The following is a 20,193-nucleotide window of genomic DNA, read 5'->3' on the forward strand; positions in this document are numbered from 1 at the left end:
TGGCATTGTGCCCCCCCCCTTCCCCGATATCAAATAGAAACATTTTGGCTGATCTCACTCTTCCTCAAGTTATACATTTTGTGAATATTCTTCAGAGCTAGAGGTCGAGATGTCGAAATGATCCATCTATCTGTCAGTGTGTAATTACAAAACCCCTTGTCACTTGGTTGTGATGAGCGCAAGCATTTGGACCTTCATGCGTTTGGATTACAACTTGCAGTTCAAGATCATGCTGTAAAGATTATTTATATAATAACTGTAATATTGCTTATTAATTTGCCAAGATCCTTTCATCAAACCAGAGGATCTTCTCTCCACTTGTCAGAGTAGTTTAACTGCTAAAAGTCACTGAAAATTCAGTTCTATAACTGATTGTTCAAGAATTCTAAAGCAGTTCTATTATTTGGAAGAAGATTTACTTTGTTCAAGAAAAAGATGAAGAAAATGAGTCTGGGAAAACACGTGGTTTACGTCACGCAACCAGCTTACCACGCACAAGCATACACACCCCTGAGCATGTATGGCCAGCATGGTTACATCATAAGTTTTCCCACACTTTCCAAACATAACATCCGGTCTGTGACGTCACAAAGATTGGCTGGCTAATAACGTTCTACCTACCTGCTGAGAGTGGGGTTCGCTTGGCAAAACGTTTCCCGTTTGAGGATATGTTTTTCTAGTCTGTATAAAAGATGCAAACTAGTAATTTAAGCTCAGAGAAGAAAAGGTGACGCATCTGCAGTTGTAGTTTTATCATATAGTGCAACTTTGCGGATTTCTGCACAGTTCGTGCGCTTTGGTAAGTATAGTCTTTACTGACGAGCGTCACAAAATATTTACTCTTGAAACTCGAATGCGTTTTCTGTCGTAAATTATTTTATCCTTATTTACAGTCCACAAATTTGGTGGATAATGTATTCCTTGATGTAATAAAGTTTCTAACACCTCCGATAGTTTGAAATATTATATGGACGCCTAATTGCGTATGTTATCGTGATTTGTTTTACCATTTTTCCTTGAATTATGAACTAACATTTTGGGAATCTAAATTTTTAGATGGTCCCAAACCGTGGAACCACCTAAACGGATTCCGATTTCGACCACAGTCCAAAAAGAAACATAAAACGTATTATTATTAAATCAACATTACTCTTTAAACAAGGATGGGTAAATACATATCAAAAAATAAACATTTTTCGGTACTATTGTAAACTAATAAACCGAAATACTATTTGTCTTATTTATAATCAGTAACAGAAATTATCGTATATATTGCAAAAACTGCAATAGAACGACAAAACAAAAAGGAAAACAAAAAAAAAATCTTTATTTTCCGTATCAAGGTGATTATTTAATTAATTTTTCTCCACTTAATAGTAGCACGATCCTGATGTAGCCGAGCGCTTAACAAAGTGCTGCAGCAACTTAGTACTTTGAAATAAATAGCTGCTGAATAGTATCAAAAGGATCAGTATAAACGGCAAAAGGATCAGCGCAAGAGGGTAGAGGGTAAACAGAACTTCCGTGTTTTTTTTTTTTTTTGGTTTAATTAAAAAAAAAATTCTAGGTTAATGATTTCTGTAAATACCTCTTTCTATACAAAAAAAAAAAAAAAAAAAAAAATACTTTGCAATTTAGTATTTCTTCAGACATTGTAGTTCTATACTTATGTTTTATTTATTTTTTATTATATATTAATTTCGACATTTCGGGCGTTTTAAATTATTAAAAATTTTAATATAATTTTTAAACTGAATGCATTCGTTTATTAAAGAAGCATTTATATCTGAATTACAATTATTTATCGTATGATTTATGCTATCGGGCCTTTTTTTTTTTTTTCTTTTTTCTCTTTCTTTTTTTTTTCTTTTTATTTCCAAAGTCACACAGAAATTCAAAATTTTCTCCAAATTTTTATGTGGTCCCTTGATCACTTAACTCTGTAATTAAGTTGTCTATTAACATATTAATTGTACCGACAAGAAAATTTTCCTCCCTCTTAAATAATTTTCAGTAATTTCAAGTCACGAAATGAATGCTCATCTGACAATACGTACTGGAACTTGGGAATAACGACAGCAAGTTACTTTAAAAGCTGAAAGGGAAATAAATTTTTCAAAATATCCCATCTTCAGTACAAGATGAAAATCATCATTCTTCCCTTTCTTGGTGATTCCTTTCTACTTCTCTCTCTCTCTCTCTCTCTCTCTCTCTCTCTCTCTCTCTCTCTCTCTCTCTCTCTCTCTCTCTCTCTCTCTCTCAGGGTAATAGGGAAAGTTTTTTTTTTTTTTTTGGCCGGTGCAGCATAAGCCTCAGGCTTCCTTGCACCATATGGCTAATAATAATAATAATAATACTTAAAAGTGTGTGTGCAATCTTCTTCGCAGTTCAGGAGTTAAAAAATATTTGAGGGCTGTTTTCTGTTTTGAGTGTGCTGGTCGGATGAGTCCAAATAGCTGATGCAACACGCCGATGGACGCCTTGGTGTGTGGCGAAAGCAATACGAGTCCATGGATCCATCCTGCATGGTGCCCACTATCCAAGCAGGTGGCGTGGTTGCTTATGAAGCATATTTTGCTGGCAAGAACTAGTACCCCTGGTGCGTATGGACCAACATTTCACTGGTGAGGTCTACCGGCAGCTACTTAGGAGACCAAGTGCATTTATTGCCGGACAGAAACGGGATCGTCCAAGACAATAATACGCCTTCTCATCGGACCCATACTGTGCACAAGTGGTTGTACACTTCTCTAACTGTGTGGATGCACGGTCAGAGGAGTTTATAAGATAGCCTGATAGGGCCTGAACTCCGGTTACTCAAAGCACGTGTACTTAAGCACCCTCGCGCCTGACCACTGTACTACGGCGGCCTATAAAATAATATTTATGAAAATGTTGAAAACGTCACCATTTTGTTGTTATAGTAATAGTATTCGCCATATACTACAAGGAAGCCACAGGCTTTTGCTGCACTGGCAAAAAAAAAAAAAAAAAAAAATACAAATTATATGATTACTTCCTCACACAGTTAACTATCTAGTTGATCTTTGAATTTACTCAAACCGTGAGCCTCAACTACCTGCGGGGGAAACTTGTTCCAACAATCAACAACTCACTGGCTAAAAGAAAACTTCCTACAAGTTTAAATTAAACTTCAACTCCTGTAATTTGAATTTATGTTCCTAGTTCTGCAGTTCTTTATAAAATTCCACCTTCATTCATATTTACTAATACCTCTCATAGCCTTATAAACCTCGGTCAGGTCACCTCTGAGAGTGCCTGGTTGCCAAGCTCTGTAGCCCACATAATCGGAGTTTTTCCTCATACGGTCGTCCTTCTGCCGATCTCACCATTCGAGTTGCCCGTCTTTGTACATTTTCAAGAGCTCAATTTCTCAAATCCAGAACTTAAACCAAAGCAACAAAACCATATACCACGATAGTTATTTTTATGTTTCGTTTTCATTTTCGTATTATATATTTTTACGTTGATTTATATTTTTGTATTATAACTACTAAGCGTATTATCTATCAGTAAATATAGCTTAAAATTGTTAAATTAATATTTTTATAGGAATATCATAATTATTCGTAGATTTTAATATGTTGTTTTCTGTTTCTGAAATCAGATTGCTGGCCGCGTTTTGCTCATCACTGGTGTAGAGTGTTAAAAAAGACATCCATTTTCCAAGAATCTTTAAAAGTGGGTTCAGGACACATATGATATGATTTGAACAGCTTTTCCGATCGCCCTTCTTATAAATTGATGTTATATATTCCGTTGTCATTTCTTTCGTTATTTCTTCTCCTCTCAGTATACCATTTAACAGTTTTTGTATCAAAACAGCTACTCCTCTTCGTATTTCAGAAGTTCCATATAAACTGCTTCAGTTCCAGGTGATTTACCATTCCTTCCCTCATTTAGTAAGAGTTCCTTCCCTAACAGATACTTTTAAGCCCGAGTCTTCCACACCGAAATCGTCCCCCGTCTTGAGCTCTTCCCGGTCTTCTTTTAAAAGTCCTTCATAGTACTTCATCCAATCTTTCAAAAGGTATTAATTGCAAACCAGCGTTGTGTTTATTCTGTTTTCTCACGTCTTTAAGGTTCTTCCACGATTCTGCTGATCGCTTGAATCCCAATTTGCTATTAATAGTCGCGCACTTTCTTTCCCATTCTTCATTTTTCGCTTCTACTACCAACTGATTGGCTATTTTCTCTTTTCAACATAATATTCCTGTGTGCATCACTTTTTTCACCCAGTCATTTCTAATATGCCAGTTTCTTTTCCTACAGAAGCTCTTACTTTATCTGTAATCCTGGTATTTTTTGGTCCTTGTCCCCTGCAATCAAATATATTTATGGATATCCTTGTGTTGGAAAATTGTATTGTTTATTCTCAAGTCGAACTGTTCACAAAAGTTGAATAGTCTATCTCCGCTATAGTTCCTCTCTTCCTCTCCGAATCTTCTAATAACTTTGCTATTTTGCTTGGTTCCTGCTATTGCATTGAAATCTCCCATTAACAATATCTCTTTATTCTTAGGGATTTTTTCTATTGGTTCTATCAGATCCTCCCAAAATTCATCCTTCAAGGTATCAGCGGTGTCATTAGCGGGGCATATATTCCCAAAATAGATATTTCTCTCCCATTTGTTGTCAAATCCAATTAGAACATTCTTTCATTAATAAAATTTTTAATATTATGTCTCAATTTATTTTTTAACAGCAACAGAAACTCCTGCTCTTTCACTCTTATCGATTCAACTCCAAAAATGGTAATATTTTCTCATTATTTCCTCTCCACAACCCTTTTTCTTTGTCTCCGATAACACAACGACGTCTAAATTGAATTTCTGCAGTTCATCCGGAATAAAGTTTCTTTTAGTTGGAAGACCTTGAATATTCCAGCATCCAAAAATCATTGTTGTTTTCCGTTTTCAGCATCGTTTCCGAAAGTGCAGTTCGTTTTCATTTCCACTTGTAAGTCGTTTAGCATTTGTGTATTCTTTACGCTGAACGAGGAGCTAACCCCTTGTAGCAACCCCCAACCTGCAGGACCAAAGTATCTCTCTCTCTCTCTCTCTCTCTCTCTTAGTCTGGCCCCTACCTTTTGACTTGTCCAGCTTGGGAGGCCCTATTAGTAGCTAAGTTACCGCGGACTTAGCTCTCCAGTCATCGTGGCACGCAAGCGCCCCCCCCCCCACCTCGGGAAACCATCGGGAAAGGGGGAGAAATTGTACCAACCTTTAAATAATCAGGCAAACTTTGGCAGCTTTCCCCGTATACCACCATCAGTATGCTTAAGAAAAATCAGAAATAGGGAACCTAACACTGAATCAAGCAATGGGGCGCATGTATCTTCCATTTCTAAACATTATTCTATGTATACACCTTGTTTATCAATACATTTTTCCACCGTCTTTCCAACCCACTTATGCACTATGGGTAAAAGGAAGGACCCTGCTGTGGAAACCAGCCTGTTACTTTTTTTTTTTTTTTTTTTTAAATCATTGCATTAGGGTGCCGCTGCTAACCTTTGGTAAACCCGCCATGTATATACAAAATAATTTAAATAAATAAATAAATAAATAAATAAATAAAATAGTTTCTGATCAGAAGTGTATTACCCACATGACGGAATCCAAATAAGATTCGAGCAGCTCTTCAAAGTGCTTCTTGGATATAATCACTATTGTAGCTCAAGGAGCTACTATTAGGATTACTCGCTATCACACAACAAAATCCGCAGAACACTGTCATTATACTGATGTATACTATAAACAGAGTTAGTTATTAGCAGCCTCTGTATATATTACATTCGTATCCGTAACACAATGACATCCAAGGTAGGACTATGAACTGCCAAACGATCCGCTGAAAACCTTGCCCTGCAGCACCAAGAACTGATAGCAACACAGCAGTACAACAAGCAACTAATAAAATTCAAAGAAGCAGTATAAGGTAGCACCATTGTCTCCAAGGAAGAACAGCACTAGAATGTTAATGAAAGCTGTGTGGGCAGCATCAACTTGTAAAGATAAGAAGATAAATATTTTAAACTACATATGTAACGCTGTACCATGAAATACTAGAGAGTACTGCAACGCAACCGAGTGAACTGCTAACCAGATCCAACGGTTGAAAGAAGAAAGGCTGACACTGAATCACCAGCAATATGGAGTGAGAATGGACATCCATCCAAATTAAGGAACAGAGTATCTCACCCTGTCTACTCCAACACAATAAGAACCTCTGTCAGCTTCTGTGCATCCAATCTTCTGTTTACATGGTTATAATTCTCTTCCAGATCAAATCTTAGTTAATTCCAGCCTGGCAAACTGAACTAATTGAACTTACAGTTCTTTACCTTGAGCCAAGGAGATTTACGATTACAGAGCATAAAGCAACCAAGATTCGCCACAGTGTCCTGACCACCGTGTGAGACCCCCCCCCCCAATTCTCTGAGGAACAAATCAGTCCCAGAATCAGTTACAAGGCCATTACACGACAAATCATCATCAGCCCGGAGCTTTAATCCATAAACAACGAATCTTACAATCCTCAACGCGATTTCACGCCAAAATCCAACTCTCAAGTTCCACTCTAAACAACTGAAAAAGATTTCATAACGCGGAATTATCCTAGCACAACCACCTCTGGTCTCACTTAACATTAGGAGTAAGCAGTCCACCATATAATCAGAGCGATGCCATACATCTATGCTTACTTCAAACTGGTAAATGATATCTCCTCCTGAATTCCTACATTCTACGTATACCATTATATTAACCTTAGCTAAGGATTAATTAGTACAGGAAATGTGACACTCACTGAGCAAGCCAAAAAACGGGAGTTTTTAGAGGCATGAATAATTTTCATAATGTGCAGCTCTGTAAAGTGGTAGATCGCTTTCTATTGCAAACCTGGAATTTGCATGCCAGGATGCCTATTACATCAAATATTCGCCTTCGGCGACACTGTTCACAAAATATTCATGAAAAACTTTTTGTTCTGTTAATTTTGTCGAGCAGTGTAGATAAAAGGGTTAGTTTAGTTGCCTACCAATTCGGGACGGATTCAAATGAAAAACGGTGTCTGTAGTATTACGGACACAGTTTTTCGCTTGAATCCATCCCCAATTGGTCAAACTGGTCAGACAAGACTTCCCCTTAACAAACCCATGCTGTGTCCGAGCTATAACTGAAGCCTTGTCTAGATGATCCTGCAATGCTTCTTTAACCAGTGACTCCAATATTTTCCCTAGAACAGCAGTTAAACTAACTGGTCTGTAATTAGTCGTGTCACCCTTCGATCCTCCTTTATAAATTGGGGATACATTTGCACATCTCCAGTCCGTGGGGACCTCCCGTGAGTCTAAGGATGCTCTCATAATTATGGCTAAGGGTTTGCTTACTTCCTTTGCTGCCTCTAATATAACTAGATAGATCCCATCGACCCCAGGTGCCTCCCTTATTTTTAACTTCACCAATTTCTTCTCCACTCTCAGTTATTACAAAATCATTTATCTCCCTGTTAGAGTTTAATAAGCTTCTGGCCTCCACTTCCCTACAGAAGCGGAGGTCAACTCAAAGGTTCCGCTACGATCTGCGTGCTTGGTCACGGTTACCCACCAGTAATACTTTCTAAAGAAAATGCATTCTCTTAAGTTAATTAAAGAGCTATTTTTGCTTTCAAGTTCTCAAGAACAACAGGTGGCTCACATATAATGAGTTTGAAATTGGCGCATCGGCTGACATGTGGCAGAGTGATCTGTTATACGGAATGCAGTTCCGTTTTATGTTTAATTGTACAATGTGTTTTTGTCACCGTTATTGCTAATGTAAAATGATCTCCCTGGATTGTTATTTCTGTTTATTCCTTTATTTATTTGGGGAGAAAAACATTAATACTTATTATGCAAAGAAAATCTAAATTTTAAATTTCCTGCTCTGAACTGGAAAATTGATGTCGATTACATTTCATATGTAATAGCTATAAACGTTTTCAGCAGTACTAATTTTTTTTTAAAATAATGTTTAAAATTATGTTAACGTTTAAAATAAGTGTGAAAAAAGCACTATTTAAAAATTCTTACTATTCTTTGTTAAAAATATTAAGAAAAAAAATTCATTAAGAAAAAATAAGAAATATTAGTATTACTACAAGGAAAAAAAAAAAAAAAAAAAAAAAAACCTTTTTCTAGAAACAAAAGTTGGGCTGTGCCCCTGTCTGGTTCCGCCATTACTAGCGGGCTCCTGTACCAATAGCCAATAGTTATGGATGCAAGTTGGAGGGTCCATGAAGAGACTCCACCAGAACAAAAGTAAGCAATGCATGGCAGCAGAGATTAGCCAGAGTGACACCAAGGAATGATTTCATTTAATCATCCGCGTTCCAAATTTAATTTTAAAGCGAACATCCCTCTAAAAAGGCATATCACTCATTCGGCCGGTACCATTTTTACAAAATAACTGCATGACATTCAAAAATTTATTACTGGCCTCCGTAGCCGAGTGGTCACGAGGGGGAGTGCAGTAGCACACGCTCTTTGAGTAGACCGGGTTCGAGCCGCTGACTGCTAAATACCGTCAATCTGCCAACCCGCACTGGACCAGCGTGGCAGATTATGGTTCATTTCCCTTCCATCCTGCAGTAGATTGATAATATAATAGATGCAGTTTACGTTTATCTTTAGACTCCCATATCAAAGTGAACTTGGCACCCGATTTCCCCACACAAGACTAGCACTGAAAGGCGGGAAGACTGCTGCATTAGGGTTACATTGTGTTACAGTGTACTAGGGTTACAATACAACCCTAGTACACTGTACTAGGGTTGTATTGTAAACATCCTGTGGACTCATAAAGATGCCTTGAAGTTGTTAAAAGATTTATCATTTAATTTGCAGACACCGGGCCACATCCTTATAGGTTCCAGAACTCTATTCGTGCTTCAACCAAAGAGTGGCCTATATCAGGGGGTGGCAAACTTAATTTGTGATGCGATCTACTTTTTTTCTTCAAAATGTGCCGCGATCTACCATTTCAAGAACTTCATTGCACATGGTTAAAGAAGTTAATCAACATATATTGAAATATGTTGTTTATAAATTTTAAAATTAAATACAATTAAGAATTTTTATTTTAAATTCATACGTATTTAAATTTTTAATTTATGTGAAGTTTGTGACTTTATGTCATCTTCCAAGCTTTCAAAATCGGGGATATACTGTGATGAGGCCAACCAAAAAGAATCTTCTGTGTGCAAGTCCATAAGAGTAGAGCGATCGATTCTTCGTCTTTCTTTGTTTCAAATACGAAAAGGCCGACTCACATAAATATGTGGAACCAAAACAGGAATTTCAAAGCTCACTTCATTTTTTTACATTTGGGTACTTTTCTCGGCAAACATATTTCCAAAAGTCCTTTTTTGATGATCCGGCTTTTAGGAAGATATCATTTTGCAACGTAATAATTTCATTTTCAAGTAATATTTTCTGCAATTTTTTTCGTATCTAAGTCGACATTAAATATATTGAACAATGTCTTCAATTGTTTTAAAATCACTGAATCTGGTTTCAAAATCATCCACAACTTTCTGAATTTCAGAAACATATTTCTCACTATTAAATTTAAAAACGGATTTTTGCAAATGATCTTGTTTATTTGCAAATCGATCGAATTTTTTTCTTTCAAATCCTTAGTCATTGCCAAAAATTGATATCTATATGCAGAAAAACTACTAATCATGTCACCCACATTTTTATTTTTTCCTTGTAGTTCCAAATTCAGATCACTTAATTTACTGGTAAAATCTGCCAAAAAAGCCAGAGCACACAACCACTCCATATCTTGTAGCTGCTGATAATCATCTCCCTTTTGATCAAAATTTTTTTAAATTTCATTTAGCAAATTTTAAAATCTCTGTAGAAACTTACTCCGACTCATCCACCTGGTTCCTTTTCATCGTTAACTTTCATTTTCATCGTTCACTCATCCACCATATCAGATCTGGTTCGTTTTCATCGAGTTGCATTTTGAAAAGTCTCATTTGAAGAGATTGTCCTCTGATGGAATTCACGATTTTGAAAGATGTCCAGACCACATTTAGTAATTAAACTTTTGCTGGCTAACACTTGTTGATGGATGATACAGTGGTAACTAAAAAAATCTGGGAATTCATCATCCTTTTGGCACAATGCGATGATCCGTTAAGATGCTCCGTCATTGCTTTAGCTCCATCTGTTGTTATTGATGGTATGTATAATGGTGGTAATTTTTTTTTTTTATAAGGTTTAAAGTAGAAAATCCGATTGGTATTTACCATAGAGTGCGTTGAAGTGCCTTTCTAAATTTCCTTTTTTGGGTATAACCACGGAAGCATTGCAAATCAAACGACAACATTTTTCTTTTATCATTACAAAAAAGTATTCTAGTTCCGACTCTTCATGAAAATGATACGTTTTATTGTTTTCGTAGTATTCATTTTAAATCAAGGGATATTAAATTAACGTATAAGTATTGTCCCGTTATTAATATTAAGTAATCTAAATAAGAATTCGACACATACACTATGCTCTTCACAACATAACTGCGTGAATTTTCGCTAGACAAGCCTGGCGGCTGCGCGGTGGCAAGAGTAGTCACGTGGTTCAAATGATTTGTAATAAGCGTATGCAGTGGCGCGCATAATAATAATACTTAGATTTTGAATAATCCATTTTTTATATATATTCAAAATTCAACGTGATCGACCGAAATTAAAGTCACGATCGACCTTCCACCCCTGGCCTATATCATCTGCAAACCGGGGTACATCACGCTGTTTAACATAATTCTTTCAATGGGCTAATTCAGCAAACATATGCGATCAATACGAGTACTTTGGTCGATTCGTCCATGTAGCCATATTGTGCAAGGTACCGTAATTGTCATATATTCAGGGGTCCCCTTTCTGAACACACACACACCTCTTAATGTTGATTCCCCCCCACAACCTCCTGTACCTTTTGTCCACGACTGAGTCTCGTACACAATTCCAATCCTCCCCAGCCATGATTACCCACTATGCTCCTGCAAAGAACTGTAATAGCTGACCAAATAACTGAACTCCAGCTGATGAATATGTAGCATAAACATTAAACAACCGTATTTCCCTTCCCCCCCAGATCTAAACTATACCTGCAACAATTAAACATTGGGTACTCGCGTTTTCATTTCCATGTTAGTCTCAATTTTCCCCGAACACACCCGTGATGTTCTTCAAAAGAAATTCTACTTACTTTCTCATGTTTACCAAACTATTTAATTAAATAGCTCATTTGGCAATTCCAGTGGAAATCGCTCTATGGTTAGAAGTTTCCTCAAATGAATAACATTTCAAAATTCAGACACCAAAACGCTTGCAGCAATAACTGAACAGAAAACCTCATATTTACGATTTCGAAAAGGGAGTTGGACCTTTTATTTTTTCAGTTCCTACTACATTTGCTAAACTATAATTTCACTGCTACAGCAATCAGGCTTTGTTGAAGAAACCAAGAATAAGCTCTCTTTGAAAAAAAAAAAAAAAAATAGACGTTAAAATAATATAGAGGAAAAGAAAGAAATATTCCCACCACGATGATAGTATAATCATATCTGACACTACCAGCGCGCGTTATCAATCCCACAAAAAAAAAAAAAAACCAAAAAAACTGCAGCATCTCAAAATAAGTAACCATATTCCAAGCTTCAAAATGAAATGAGTGATACTACCCACTCAACGAAATGCAATGAATAATCACTAACCGAATACACTCAATCTACTGTAGAGACAGACAGACAACTCGAAAATGACTTGACTTCTCGGGCCCATTCACCTCCCTTAGATATCGGTTTGAGTCATTTGTTTACCAAGGAAGGGCTATCAAAACAGGGGTGTCCGGTTTAATTTTTTGGAGGATAGTGTATTAACCTATTGAAAATGCTGCTGAGATTAAAATTATGTATGAACAGAATTAAAAATCAACGTTTCATAAAAATTAATTCTGAATGATGCATTAATTCATCTTTAAAACAGGTCAGCAGCTGGATTCACTTTATCTTATGAAAAAGAGAACATTTCTCCTGCTTAAGCCGTGATAATGTTGAAGTCCTATCGAATGTTGCTCCCTGTGTCTATACTTGCTGCCGCCTTTCAGGTAAGAACGTTGGACAAATTAGTTTTTATTTTTATCTTTCGATTTCCTAAAATCTGTTTGGTTTGTTTCCTGTTTTACTTTCTCAAATTAATTAATAATTGCAAATGAATTAAAATTAATAATTTTGACGGTAATATACGCTGCTAGAAAAATTTACACATTAATATCTTTTTATAATTTTTAGCATTAACTGAAATTCTTAGAAAAAAAAAGTAATAAAAAAATGTAGAAACATATTTTACTGCGATTTAATATTAACCTAATTTTTATCCAGTCAAACAGCTGGAGAAATTACTGTGGGGAGTGGAGTGGAGTGGAGTGGAGGAATTGAGAGGATTTTCTGTCGCTAAAAGGCCTAATTCAAATATTTATACTTGTAGACGCAATATTTCTGAGCCCGGAATAGAAAAAAAATGAAACGGTCTATTACTTGAATTAATATCAAAGCCGCAATTCCTTTTCACTACAGCAGCGGTTCCCAAACTTTAATTATCCGTGACCCAAAATCTGAGATCACATTTTCCGTCATGACCCTAATGATAATCACATAAATACCTAACACGCAGAAAATTGCCACAACGTGTCAAAAATAACACTGCGAAAGTATATACTGGGTGTTTCTAAATTACATCGACAAATTAGGAGTAATTTCACTTACGAAAACAAGTAAAAAAAAGTTCATATAAACATGTGTCTGAAAAGCTTCCTTTTCGAGTTACAGCTGTTTATATGTTTGGAATGATGGGCCAAAACGCTTTCAGTGGGTGTGCTCTGAAGTACGAGTACAACAAGGAAGAGTGAATGGTGGCTCTCTTTAATGCCACTTTCACCATGTTCAGCAATCACAGAAGCTTAAACTTTACCAGCACAGCATGCATCAAGCTCACACTGGTGCACACATTCAAAAATACCAGACATGTTTTGAATTGAATTACAGGTGTCATTAATACGGTGGGGGGGGGGGGGCGAATCTTCCTCGAGTTACAAGGGTGTTTCGTAAATCAGGGTCCTAAAATGTCTCCGTAAAAAAAAAAATCTAGTGGAGTCAAACCCAGGAACTGCGCCGACCACGGAAAGGAACCATCGTTCACGATCCATATTTCCTGCTACATCGCAGTTTTCAGCTTCCGACTGAAAACCAGCTTATATGTCTCCAGGAAAATAAAATTCAAATTTGAATTTTAGTTTCGTCCCATTTATGCCCCCTCCCCCACTGTGCATCGTAGGATAATAGCAAGCGAACCTTCACTTAGCCTTTTGTCTGACATACGCGCTACGAAAATAAACAAATGAGGCTGACAAATTTCTTTGTCTAATCCCGTACTATGTGATCACTACACCAAACTGCCACCTTTACTGTACCGTTACATAGTTTCTTTTCTCAGGACAGCATATCCGAGTTTAATATTGAATTTGTGTTGGATAACATGGAATAGGGAATCAGTGTGGATGGAAATAATACTGGTGTCAGAAAACTTACAGATATGTCTGAGGGAGGAAACGACAGCACTCCCTTATTGCTTCCCAAAATGCCACAATCGTCTCCTGAGAAAGATACTGCTGGTGGTTTATCTACTGATCAAAAAGCTAGGACAACCGCAAATTCTGAAGATAACAAAACGACTGAAGAATTAGATATTACTCAGGACGCATCTTCAGTCTATGAGGTGATTTCAAAAATGCGTAAAGATATGAGGAGCTTTGTTTTGGGAGAGACCAATAAAGTAACTAAAAAGGCAGGAGATGCTTATTATGGACAAATTGTCCAAACTTGAGAGGGTAACAACAGTCCTCCTGATAGAAAATGAAATACTGAAGGCCATTAATCATGAAATAAATATGCGAGCTAATCTTCTAGACAAAATAATACAAACCATTTCCACAATGATTCCAAATAAAACAGATTATGTACAAGAGCCAGAAGTTCAGGTCCCTGTTGATAGGAAACTGCAAAATGAGGACCTCCTGTTACAGGGATCCCTTCTGTTAGATCTTATGCTGATGTAGCCCGAAATAGACCCACATTGAAGGAACAAATAGCTAAACCTAGTGAGAATGTAATGGTACTTAGAGCGTTATAGAGAACAGCAATTTTAAAACCAGCGCTGATGTAAAAACGTTGGTAACCAATACTTTGAAGACAGAATTTAAAACAGTCAAAATAAAATCAATCAAATTAGCACGCAACAAAAGCGTAATTTTGGAAACGGCCTCTAAGTCGGACTTAATTAGTATCTCAACATCTGATTCCTTGTCCTCTGCAGGAATCTCTACGGGAGTTCCTAAAAAAAGTAACCCTTCCATAATTATCTACGACGTGCCCAAGGATCTAAAGTAAGGAGGACATAATAGAAGAACTGTATAATAAAAATCTAGCTGACTATGACTTAATGGAGAAGATTAAGAAAGAAACCTCGTTCTGATTCACAACTAAGTCAAGGTCGTTGTCATTGGAACACTGGGTAATCAGTTTCTCCCCAAAAATTTACAGGTGTAATTCGTCAATAGACAGAATATTTCTTGCCTGTAGCTCACATAGGCATAGGCCATTTATAATAGTTACTAAGTGCTTTTTGTGCTTGGGATATGGGCACAACACAATACTGTACCCATAACTCCCCATCCTGTGGACATTGCGCCTGTAGTGGTCGTTTTTTGTTTTTGTTATTTGGTTTTTAGGAGCATTAGCAACTAAGACCATATTGCTCCGGAATATGCGGTGGTCATTCCCTGACCTTTCCGCATCCTCCGTATTTGGTGGTGACGGGCTCGAACCCCGGTCTAATCAAGAAGCGTGTGCACGCACTGCTGCTCCTTCCCACCCGGCTACTGAGGTGCATGACCTGTAGTGGTCATGTGCATGCAGAATGCCCTCATAAGGATAAGCCTGCCTGCTGCATAAATTGCAAGAGGCGTAAAAGAGACTTTCGGCACTTTATCCGCGATTCTAACTGCCATGAATATAAAAGAGCTCTAGAGATTGCACAATTAAAGACCGCTGATGAATGAGGCAATTCGTGACTCCAAATGCCCAGAACTTTTGCGTATCATAGATCTTGTAAGACAACGGACCAACTATGGATACATTGTCTTTTACCAGTTCTTCATCTGCAGATGAATCAGTCTCTGAAATTAACCTGCTTAAACTGAATGCTCAGCGGTCACGATTGGTGTCCAATGAAGTCCGAAAGGTAACTAACGAAATTAAATACAATATTATAGCCTTACAAGAACCATACCATTTCCGCGGTAAAATAACCGGATACCCTATCTCTTTTAGGGTTATTCGGCCGGAACATGCTGAACCACGTACGGTCTTCTTCATAGTTAATTCTAAATTGGACGTAGTCAAGATAATTAGTCTTACTAATCAACACGCGGTCTGCATAAGTGTGTCTACTCCTCATGGCTCTTACTTTCTAGTTTCACTATACTGCCCACCAACTTCCGACATTACACTTCATCTTGCCTTCATCAAGGGCGCATTATAGCCTTAGTAGCTAATGCGCCAATAAAATCAAAATCAAATCAAACCTCGATCAAGTTATTTCTTTGGTAGGTACTGCCAAACTTATAATGTCAGACGTTGATGCCAAATCCAGTCTATGGCACTCCGACCATACTGATAACAAGGGTTCACTCATAGAAGACTCCTTTCACATGAGCTGACAGTTTCTTCAAACATTAATGACTGGACAGTAAATACTAAATTTGCTCAAGTGACCATCGTGCGATCACCTTCTCCGTGATCTGCACAATCATATAATCCTCCACTACAGGACCTTAAAAGATTTTCTTTGCGACGCATCATGTGGAACCGGTTTAATGACTCAATCAACACTGATTTCCCAATTGAAACCATAAACTTCTTCCATCACTTTACAGCTTCTGAATTAGCTTCCTATGTTAATGATGCTCTCAGCCACGCCTGTTATAAAGCAGCCAAAAATAAAATTCAGTCTTCCCATCCCACTCCATGGAAACCGAGAACTTACTCTGCTTCGTCAACAAGTGCATCGGGCTAGGCGTACTTACCAACGACATCGCAGGAGCTGGCCACCTCCCGACGTCGAAAGTTTTAAAACAGAATATCAGGTTCTTAAAAGACAATACGTAAAAACCATCACTACCTGTAAAATAAAATCTTGGCAGAACTTGGTTACTTCTACTGGCAATCGGGACCCATAGGGCCTTGTTTATCGCCTTCCGAAGAACAAATCCTATTCCCCTACTGTTTATTGGTCGGTACCCGCAAACGGCACCGAAACTCTCACCTGGAAGGACACCATCTTGGACAATCTGCTTCCTTCTGATCGCCCAGAGGATGACTTGACTACTCATCAAAAAATAAGACAGCTCAATAACTCCTACACTACTACTTCTGAATCTCAGCCATTTACGCAGCTGCCCTAAAAATTAACAATTCTGGTTGTCCAGGCCTCAACCTTCATGAGGGCATCTTTATCAAACAATTCCACAAGTTACGTCCAACGGTTCTTCGGACTCTATTCAACAAATGTCTGAATGAAAGCACATTCCCTGTTATCTGGAAGACAGCTCTTCTTAAACTAATTCCTAAACCTTCAAACACCCAAAGTGGCAAGTCCTTCCGTCCTATTCCTCTGTTATCGCATTTGGCCAAAACATTTGAAAGGCTGATTGCTATAAGACTCACTTCACTGTTCACGAACACCTCTCTTGTATCAGACGATCAGTATGGTTTCCGAACTGGACGAGGAACTGAAGAAGCAGTCGTTCAATTCCTTTCTCGAGTTAACTTTGCAAATTCTAAATACGTTCTTGCTATTTTTGTTGATTTTTCTGCGGCGTTTGATCTGTTATGTGGTCTAGTTTGTTTGCTCGCTTACGTGCTGCCGAGTGTCCTCTTCCTCTCTATAACCTTTTAAGAAGTTATTTTGAAAACCGTACAGTTTGTGTTATTTCTGGATATAACTCCGTCTCCCGCTCTGTCACTAGGGGCTCCCCCAAGGCTCTGTTATGGACCACTTGTCTGGAACATCATTCTTGACGAATGGCTCCTTAAAACTATTCCTTATACTTCCAAATTGGCTTATGCAGACGCTCTCACCCTGCTAATCCAGGGCAATTCCCGTGCTTCCCTTGAAAGTACTGCCAACTTAGTCATGTCAGATCTCTCTCAATGGTCCACCATAAATAAATTATCCATATTCTCCACGAAAACTAAAATGATGCTGGTTAAGGGTTCGCTTAATATTTCACGGCCACCTGTTGTAAAACTTCAAAAACAAATCACTTTCCATGGTTTCTTCTCTAAAATTTCTTGGTCTGATCATTGATAGTAAACTTACGTTTACTAATAACCACTTGGAAGATCTCTCAGTCAAAATAACTTACTTTCTCACTTTGCATCTCTCTAAACAATCTTGGGGTCTTAATTCTCGTTCTCTACGGTTACATTACAAAGCTGTGTTTCTACCAATTTGTTCCTATGGCGCGGCCGCCTGGTTCTGGCATGTTAAGAAGGTTTCAGTACAGACTAAACTTCACAGCATTCAACGTAAAATGCTTTTAGCAACGTGCAGGGCCTGTAGGACTGTGTTTACTCCTGCTTTGCAGGTCCTTAACGGCTGTCTGCCTCTCGATCTCTTTCTTATGTACCGAGGCCTGTGCTTCTACATTACGCACGCTGTCCTTGGCATTACCATCGATGTCACTGTGGATCCCAAGGCAGAGAAAAGACGCTGTTGGAATATTTTGATGCAGAGCTGGCAAGACAGATGGTTCGCTACCTCTAAGGGTCTTGTTACTTTAAAGTTCATCCCTAATGTCACCTTTGCCACGTTAGAGTCCACTCAGAAATGGTTTCATCCTGGTCTGTACACTCTCTACTTACTCTCTGGTCATGAATCCCTTAATGCCAAACTTGCAACTTTCAACCTTACTGAAATGTCTCTCTGTTCTTGTGGTGACCTAGAAGACTGGGAACATATTTTATACCACTGCCATCAATACCTAGATCTTCGACAGAACCTTCTTCTCTCCACCAGTATCACTGTACCTGGAAATGAGCCAGACTTCCTGAGCACCAGAGAAAATTTCCAGTCCCTGCAAGAATTTGCTCGTTATGCTTTTGATCGTCGGAGACGCCTTTTCACTCAACTACGGAATACCTCCTAGCCTTCCTAATGGAGACCCCTGCTGGCACTGGCCTTTGGCCAGTGTGGGATCAGATATATATATATATATATATTTTTTTTTTTTTAAGGTCCTAGCCACTGAAATCTCAGTAAATTAGGTGGCAGGACCTGCCAGAGTATATATCTAAATACTAATGTACCTGATCTGCCTCCACGAGGCATAGTTTGGACAACGTTGGGCCCCAGCAGGGGTCTAGCGGCTAAATGGCCAGAAGAACAACGGTACACAACATTACACATCTCAAGATCCATACACTTTTAAATCTCTGGCCTTTACAGTGAACTGTTACACCCACAATGAAAGCAACGCGGAGATGGGGGAAACCCCTGGTGCCGTTAGACACGAACACACTATACACTATCAGTAGGATGTGTTGAGGGTTCCACAAGACAGCCTCATCTCATAAGCTTCTACTCACAAGGTAGTCAATCTGCAGATCCATATGTCAATTATTTGGATCATGCTATTACTAAACTAAGGGGCTCTGACCTCCTCGTTGCAGTTGACGCGAATACAAAATCCACCATGTGGAACAGTGCACATACATGCCCCAAAGGCAAATTATTTGAAGAGCTGATACTGGCACACAATATGTAACTTTTAAACATCCACCAACTTGTGTTACACGCAGGGGTCACTTAAACAGTTTTAAAAAATCTTCGTTTTACTTAGAAGATATAAAATAAAAGGACAAACGTTGTCTAATATAAAATGGAAGTATTAGTGAAATTAAAAAAATAAACTGCATATGTGTGTTAAGCGCTAATTCAACGTCTTGTAAGATTATTAAGCGTCAGCATATTGTCTATAAATTGGATGTATTCTGCAATGCAAAATCTAGAAGTCATAATCGATTATTTCGATTATGACCTCTCGACACATATATATTGCCGACAAGGCATGTGAAAAATCAGATGGGTGCATTGTTTACAGTGCATAAAAGACCCAATCGCAGAGTCCTTAAGGAGAGTGTCATTAAACTCATCAACATTGATGGATTTTGTCGTAAACGCTTTCTTTCACCCAGCCACAAAAAGAATATAACTGAGATGTAATAGGCACTATAAGCTGGCCACTCTGCTAGTCCACGCGTGCCTATCTATCTGTAGGGAAAAGTTACATCGAGCCAAAAATGAACGGAGGAGGTAGGCCTCATCCTGTGTAATGTGTATTAAGCGCTAAATCAACGTCTGGTAAGATTATTAAGCGTCAGCATATTGTCTATAAATTGGATGTATTCTGCAATTTAGCATTTTAGTTGTTTAGTTGTGCAATTTAGTTGTTGCTGAATTTAGCTAATTCCTTACATCTGGGAAAATAAATGAGTGTAGCATGTCAAGATAACTTTCACCATTCATAGCAATGCGAAAAATGAGTGGTCCAATAACTCCTCTGTCAGAAGATATTCCGCACCACCTGATAACTTTTGGGCGATTCTTGCTCTTTTGGACGGTTTCCTTGGGACCTTGTGGGCGTCAGTAATTTTGCTGAGCCTGTTGACAAACCTTACGTAGACACAGCTTCTTCCCACAACAGAATTTGTTTAAAATTGTTGGCCACTCTTCCATCCAGCCAAGCACACTTTCGGCGAAGTCCAATCTTCTAAACGTTCCTAACTGATTTTTTGGAATTTCTTCTGAAATGCTTCTTCAATCTCCTGAACATTTTCTTCAGACGTGGAGACGTGATTTTCTACTGCATTTAGCATTAGTCACTGGTCCTATTTTTATTAATTTTTTATCATCCCTTAACGGTTTTTCGATTCAATGTTTCGTGTCATCCGCGTTCTGTGTGCCGCTATCCTTTGCGCAGCTACCACAGAACCCCCCCCC

The 20,193-nt window shown here is 38.1% G+C and overlaps 1 protein-coding gene across 1 annotated transcript in view; it reads left to right on the forward strand.

Moving 5' to 3' along the window:
* The first annotated feature begins 685 nt into the window (after positions 1-685).
* Positions 686-20,193, forward strand: part of LOC150083177 (astakine-like) — a 45,903-nt gene continuing 26,395 nt past the window's right edge. Inside the window, exons 1-2 of the mRNA XM_090377086.1 lie at positions 686-799; positions 12,061-12,181. Coding sequence (XP_090233212.1) covers positions 12,125-12,181 — 57 coding nt within the window. The 5' untranslated portion in view covers positions 686-799; positions 12,061-12,124. The remainder of the gene's footprint in view (positions 800-12,060; positions 12,182-20,193) is intronic.

The sequence above is a fragment of the Mastigoproctus giganteus genome, chromosome 7 (genome assembly GCF_048544385.1).
Source record: "Mastigoproctus giganteus isolate SK-2022 chromosome 7, ASM4854438v1, whole genome shotgun sequence".
NCBI classification, from domain to species: Eukaryota; Metazoa; Arthropoda; class Arachnida; order Uropygi; family Thelyphonidae; genus Mastigoproctus; species Mastigoproctus giganteus.